This window comes from Pteropus medius, unplaced genomic scaffold (genome assembly GCF_902729225.1).
Source record: "Pteropus medius unplaced genomic scaffold, Ma_sr-lr_union100, whole genome shotgun sequence".
Classification (NCBI taxonomy): domain Eukaryota; kingdom Metazoa; phylum Chordata; class Mammalia; order Chiroptera; family Pteropodidae; genus Pteropus; species Pteropus medius.
Window position 1 is genome coordinate 17,490,141 of NW_024349799.1, and position 6,831 is coordinate 17,496,971.

Below are 6,831 nucleotides of genomic sequence, written 5' to 3' on the forward strand. Positions count from 1 at the left end.
TGTAGTCCAGAGAGGCCACAGCCTTAGGGGAGTTGGGGAGGTCAGAGGCAAATCTGGCCTTTAATTTCCAGAGACTCAGCTCTAACTGCTTTTGTACCCAAGCCCCTGAGGCACTTCCTACTGACACACTTAACCATTTCCTTGCTCTGCTCTCTGTTTTAGAAAGTGAGATTAAGACGTTTACCTTGTATACATGGTGCCCTAGGAGGGAGGTAGGCAGAGCAGGGAGGAACCAAAAGACACATGCCCAGGCTCTGTCTCTCTGGAGGAGAGTTTCCTGTGCTGCCTATCAGGAAAGCCTTGACACCAGGTGCCTCAAAGACTTATGGGAAATTAACCAAGCAGGAGGAATGGGACATGGCGTCTGGGAGACTTGATCTTTATTTTGTTTCCAGCCTCGTTGAGGGAAATCAGAAGAAGGGGGCCTGAAGGGGAGGACAGAGATGCCAGTAGTACCCCAGGCTCTGCTTGACCTGCCCAGGGGTCCCGGAGCCTAGGCAGGGGTTTGGCATTCTTCCGCCTTTCCTTCCCAGAGCTGGATCTGAACTCAGGGCTTGCCCCAAGCCCTGGTGCTCTTTTCTGATTATCCTTAGTTTCCTTAACTGAGAAGAGCCAATCCAAGTCACTGACCAAGCCGGAGTTTGAGGGCCAGCAGTGAGCACATAGTTGATATACACTTTTTATGCCCTTCATTGCTGCTGGGCCCTCTCTGCCCTTGCCTGGGCCAACTCTTGTCCCTGCCCACTCAGAACCCCTGAAAGGGGCAGCAGCCATTGGGGATACTGGAAACATGGGCATGCTCTGCATGGGCTGCCACCTGGAGCACAGTCTCTTGGCCACAAGCGCCAGGGCTCTCTGTTGATCCTTGCTGGGCCTGGTTCTGGTTTTGGTGCTGGGTCTGAGTTTGGGGCCCAGCTAGGTGGCTGAGCAGGGCGTGAGTTGTGACTCTGGCCACTGCAGGGGTCCCTGAAGCCACCAGCCCCAACACATCGGCCTCTGTGTCATCTGGGCTACCACGAAGGATGAGGGGGCAGGACCAGGTACTAATTGCAGACTTGGCTACCAGGTTGCTGAGTAGAATCCCAGTGCTTGGGGACAGGTGTCGAGAGCCGAAGGAGCTGTTGAGTGAGGAGGTGAGAAGGAGCACAGAGCCGCTGCTGTCCACGGTGGCCAGGACACTGCTCACAGGGGTCACAGTAACTTGTAGGGGTGGTGGGCACGGGTCAGGGTGGGGCCCACTGGACCGTAGGGCTGCCTCCAGCAGTGCCAGCAGTTCTGGGCCAGCTGAGGGGCTAGGGGTGGTGAACAGGATGCCCTGGGCCAAAGGTAGCTGCAGTGCTGGCTCCAAAGTAGGCATGGGCTCAACTGAGGGTCCCTCGAGCCCCAGGTCTCTGGCTAGCAAACTCAGTAGGGCATCCCCAGCAAGGTTTGGGGTCGGGGCAAGTGCTGCCTTGTGTAGCACATCTGCCAGTTTTGGATTGGTGGCTCGGGCCCCAAGGCCCAGGGGGGTCCCATCAGTGTGGCAAAGTAGTGGACAGAGTCCCTTTGTGCCTTGGATTGCCAGAGCTTTGGCCAAGGGTGTGTCCACCAGGAAGCCCTCTTGAGCCAGGGTGGTGGGGCCCACCAGCAGACGCGGCCAGGGCAGGCGGCCGAAGTGTGTGTGCAGCAAGCGCAGGGTGGGTAGAGCTGAGGGCAGCCCAAGGCCAGGGGCCAAAGTCTGGGCTGGGCCTGACGTCAGGGCAGTTGAAATGCCTGAGGAGCTATTGTGGAAGAGGCCCCAGAACATGGCACCTGAGGGAGATAAAGGGGTCATACAGGGGTCAGGGCACTGACTAGGGTCAGGGTCACTCAGTAGCCCCAGGTGAAGGACCACTGATTTAGCCTGGGGTCAAGAGTTACTGACTAAGCCTGGAGACTGACCTGGGGTCAAGATTACAGGGACCTGGGATCAAGGGTCACAGTGTAGGGTTGGGGCTACTGCTCAAGTCTTAGGTCGTGCTCACAAACCAGCCTTGGGGGCAGAGCCACTGACTGCCTAGGGTCCAGGTCACCAATCACACCCAGGGTTGGGGTCACTGTCTGGGGTTGTGGGTCACTGACCTAGACCTGTGGCATGAGGATGCACCACTGCCAGACACAAAGCGGCTCCAACTCCGGCATCCACAACATTGCCCCCGGCGACAAGCAGCTCTTGGCCCAGGTGGGAGCACATGGCTGCAGCAAGGAAGGGACTATTATGTGGAGGGGCCTGGAACCAGTGACCCCATACCCTCCCTTCTCCTGAGCTGCTCCCATCACTGACCTGCAGGGCTGATGATGGCACCGTGGTGGTATACGCCGGGGTGGTGGGAGTGCCCATGGGGTGGAGGGGCCACAGAGCCCACGGTTTCCGTAGAGCTACCCCTGGTGTAGAGTTGCCATGTGGCCAGGGAGAAGCTAACAGCCAATAGCAGCAGGGTGGCGACTAGTTGGGCCCAGGCCCCGGGCCGAGCACCAGCATCTTTTCTGCAGATAGTGGTATCTTGAGCCAGGGCCGGCAGATAGACACCCAAGAGCCCCAGGAAAACCCAGGGAATATTTCCCCAAAGGTTGATCTTGCTCGCAAGAGGAGTAAAAGTTTGCCAAGGAAAAAGGCCTCCTGGAAGATAGCGCAGTGTGGACAGAGACATGAAGACTAGGGAAACTGAGGACAGTTAGGGATAGGGACAAAGTCTCTGGAAAGAAGGTTGGAGAGGCAGGATTGAGCCAGTTGGTAGGCAGGCCCGACAAGGTCTTGGCAGGCTTGAGAAGCAGGGCTCAGCCAGGTGTAGTCAGGCCCCAACCAGCTCAGCAGGTGCCTCCTGCCCAAAGGGATGGGGGCTGGGAACCTTCGACAGAGCAGCTGGCAGGGCTGGTTTGGTACAAATTTTCCTTCAGACACACAGACCTTGGATTGACTGGTTCAGGCCAGGTCTGGGGCTGCAGCCCCAGTTCCCCCTATTTAACCAGAAAGTTCCCAGAGCTGAGCCAAGCTCAGGATTGTCTGGCCCCCCTTAGGTGCCCCAGAGAGAGGGACTTACCAGCCTCAGGCCTGAGTTGCTGGGTGCCCAGATCCCTCCCTGACTCACCCAGAAGAGTCCTGGGGCCTCCAGGGGTCATGAATAAGTGGCTCTGAAATCTCCCCTTCTTCCTCAGACTCCAAGCTCTGCTCCGAGAGCAGCAGCTTCTGGTAGAGCACGGGGCCTGCTGTGGCTTCCATGGCCCTGTGGTGCCCTCCTGCCTGCCAACCTTCCCAGCTGAGTCTCAGGAGGCCCTGCCTGAGCCAGGGCGGTGGAGACAGCCTTGGGGAGGGGTGGTGTGGAATCTGAAACAGGTTTGGGCAGGTCATGGGGCCAGGGAGGTTCCAAGTGAACCTGCCCCATTAGGGCCCAGGGCCCAGGGGTTCTCATGGCAGGGAATTCAGCTCAGGGAGGTAGGAAGAGCCCAGCCTACGACCTACAGTCGTAGGTCCTGAGACCCAGGATGCTTGCTGGCTCCCTTTCTTTAGAGGATGCAGACCCTGGAGCTCCTGGCCTGTTCAGGACGCTAATCTAGGGAAAGTGGAGCTTGGGTTGGAACTACGGTTACATTGTTGCTTGGATCAGGGCTCAGCATGTGATGTGGAGGTGTCTGGTCTCTTGGAGTAAAAGCTCAGCCTGAGGCCCCTCCAGGGGTCTGGATTTATCTGGGGAGCATCTAGTGGCGAAGACGCATCGTGTGGCTCTTATCCAGCAGGTGGCACCACAGACCTCTCAGGGAGCCACTGCCTGGAAACCATGAGTTTCCAAATTCCTTCCCTCTCTAGGATTCACAAGGACCTGTTCTGTGGCAAAATCGTAGGACAAATTATGGACTCTGGTCTCATTCTTTCTCTAATTATCTTTCTGCTGACTACTATGACTACTTCAGACCTTCTCCCACTCCCCTCCCCTGAACTCTCTGACTTGTATACTGAGTGGACAACCTTGCCTCCTCTATCACATGGACAAATCAAGGCTGATGCAAGGAGCTCCCCATATCCACCCCCAACTACAAACCCATGTTCCACATTGCTCTGTCTTTCCCATCTGGTGCAATAGCAAAGCCACCACCTGCCTGTGGTTCTGGCCAACGCCTCCCGCCTTTTGCCTCTGGACTTCGCTATCTCACTGACTCCTTCTTTCTGTAGCTTCACATCTTCTCTACTGCTTTCTTCTCAGTCATTAAACATGGTCCAGTCCTTATAAATTCCTCTCTTAAGTTTGTGCCTAACAGACTTCCTAGAACAGGGGTCCCCAACCCCGGGCCAAGGATCAGTACCGATACCAGTCCGTGGCCTGTTAGGAACCAGGCCACATAGCACGCGGAGAGCTGCGGGCACGTGAGCGAAGCTTCGTCTGTATTTGCAGCTGCTCCCCAGCACTAGCATCACTGCCCCAGCTCCACCTCAGATCATTAGACATTAGATTCTCATAGGAGCACCAGCCCCTGGTGCCGAAAAGGTTGGAGACCGCTGTCCTAGAATGCTCTATCAGCACTAATCGGAACAGTTCCAAATTGGAAAATGCCCACACACCCATTATCAGTAGAGTGAGTAGTGCAATCACACAGTAGAATACTCTGCAGCGGTGAGAACAAGAGATATACAATTGTACGCCATAACATAGATAGAGCTTACAAACACACTGATAGATGACAAAAGCCAGGCACCAAAGAGTACATATTTTTGCTTCTATTTATATAAAGTACAAGAACTGGTAAAACTAGTCTCTGCCATAAGAAGTCAGAAGGTGGTGGGAGCGGGCATGAGAAGGCTTCTGGATGCTGACAATGTTCTGTTTCTTAATCCTGTGTTGGTAACGAGTGTGCTGATTGTGAAAATGTATTCAGCTGTACATTTATGATGTGTGCACTTTTCTATAGGTGTTTGGTATTTCAATAAAAAACTTTAAAAAAAGCTTAAGTATTTTCTATATTAGAACAACCATCACAAAAATCATTTTTAAATCTCACTTGGCTCTCCAGCCACTTCCCTTTCTCTTGGCCTCTTCACAAGCAGCTAGAGTGGTGGTTCTCTGACTTTAGTGTGCATTGGAATCACCTAGAGAGCTTGTTAAATAAGGTTGCCAGGCTCCATTCCCAGAGAATCTGAATTTGTAGGTTTGGGGTAGGGACCAGGAATTTGCTTTTCTAGCTCCCAGGTGCCACTGCTGCCACCAGTCTTGGAACCACACTTTGAGTAGTATCGATCTACAATAATTGTTGTCTACACCTGCTGTCTCCACTTTCTTGTTTCCTGTTTTTCCCCATCGCCAAACCCCCAGAGAAACCCTTGGTTTCCAGATTTTCTGATTCTGTGGACCAAAAACAAAAACAAACAAACAAACAAACAAACAAACAAACAAACCAAATGGAGATACCAGCATAGGTTGCCACCTTTTATTTTGCCAAGGGTTGGGGGTTGCAATTACCATCTCCTCTCATTTCATACAAATGATTTGATTTCAGTTCCTGTGAACACAATGTGGGAAGGTTATAGTCTCAGGATGAAGGCCAGACCTTCCTTCCTGAGCAAAGGCAGTTGGGCCTTTTGTGTTTGAGCTGCTCCTGTCTCCTGCCTCTTTCTCAGCCTGGCTTCTGGGCTCGGAGTGCTGGCTCCCTTTGTCCAGCAGACGTGATTCTTTGTCCCCTGTCCAGCCGAGATCCTTCTGATGTTAGTGTGCCCCAACAAGCTCTTTGGGACCAAGATTTCCACCGATGGGGTCATGGAGGCCTCTCCTCTGTGGTTCTTCTCACTCCTGCAGCTCTGGGCCTGGATGGCACTGCCTGTACACCCCAAAAGATGCCTGTTAGCTCAGCTCCAATTAGACACCAGACAGGCTCTGGGATGAATGGTGGTCAGGCCAAGGTGGCTGCAAGGGCAGATGGAGGCAGACATTTCAGCAGGAGTTGGGAATGGCATTCGCTTCAGGACACCTGAGTCTGGTTTAGTATCTGCTGCTGACTCGTTTTGTGTCTGCAGGCAAGTCATTTAACCTCTGGGAGTCTTGATTCCAATTCTGTAAAAAGTGTAGAACAATATCTATCCTTTTAGGGTTATTTTGAGGATTCAACAAGAAAATACATTTAAAGCATTTAGGCCACTGCCTGGTACAGAGTGGACACCTCCAAAATACATGAGTTCCATGCTCTCTGTTGTATGAGCCTCAATATCACAATGCTAAAATGATATGGATAATCCCCACCCCCGCAAACACACACATGCACACACACACTCACAGGGTGGCTCTAAGTCTAAAGTGTAGGACTATAGATTCATCCATTCCCTCATTTCATTATTTATTTATTCTCTTATCCTAATGGTCCTGCACATTAGATTCACCTGGTGAGCTTTAACAATCCTATTACCCACACAGGTCAATTAAATAATTAAATCAGAGTCTTTAGGTTGGAGATCCATTGGCATTTTTCTTAATTCTTCCCAGCTGTTTTCAATGTGCAGCCAAGGCCGAGAACCACTTCCTTATCTAACCCCTGCCCAGTAATTTCTGCAGCTGGAATCACTACCGGTGATTAAAAAAAAAAATACCACTGTGCTGCCCGCCTTCAGTCACACAGCAATGGTGTCAGTACCTCTGGAAGAGATTCAGCCATTGCAACAGTTTTTAAAGCTACCCAGGTGATTCCAATCTGTAGCCAGGTTTGAGAATTGCTGCTTATACTAATACCCTCACAGGTGCATTTATCTGTATTAGAATGAGTATTTACTATTTGCTAGGGAAATTGTGCATTCAGGAAAGAGAAATAGCCATATGTTTTAGGGATTATTGGATG

At 52.2% G+C, this 6,831-nt stretch overlaps 1 protein-coding gene across 1 annotated transcript; it reads right to left on the bottom strand.

The window, feature by feature from the left end:
• Window positions 1-745: 745 nt before the first annotated feature.
• On the bottom strand, window positions 746-3,238 carry GGT6 (gamma-glutamyltransferase 6). Its single transcript, XM_039886436.1, has 4 exons — window positions 3,108-3,238; window positions 2,303-2,505; window positions 2,101-2,214; window positions 746-1,791 (listed from the first exon to the last, which is right to left on the bottom strand). The coding sequence occupies exons 1-4, from the start codon at window positions 3,236-3,238 to the stop codon at window positions 746-748; spliced, it is 1,494 nt and encodes a 497-aa protein (XP_039742370.1).
• Between the last annotated feature and the right edge of the window lie 3,593 nt (window positions 3,239-6,831).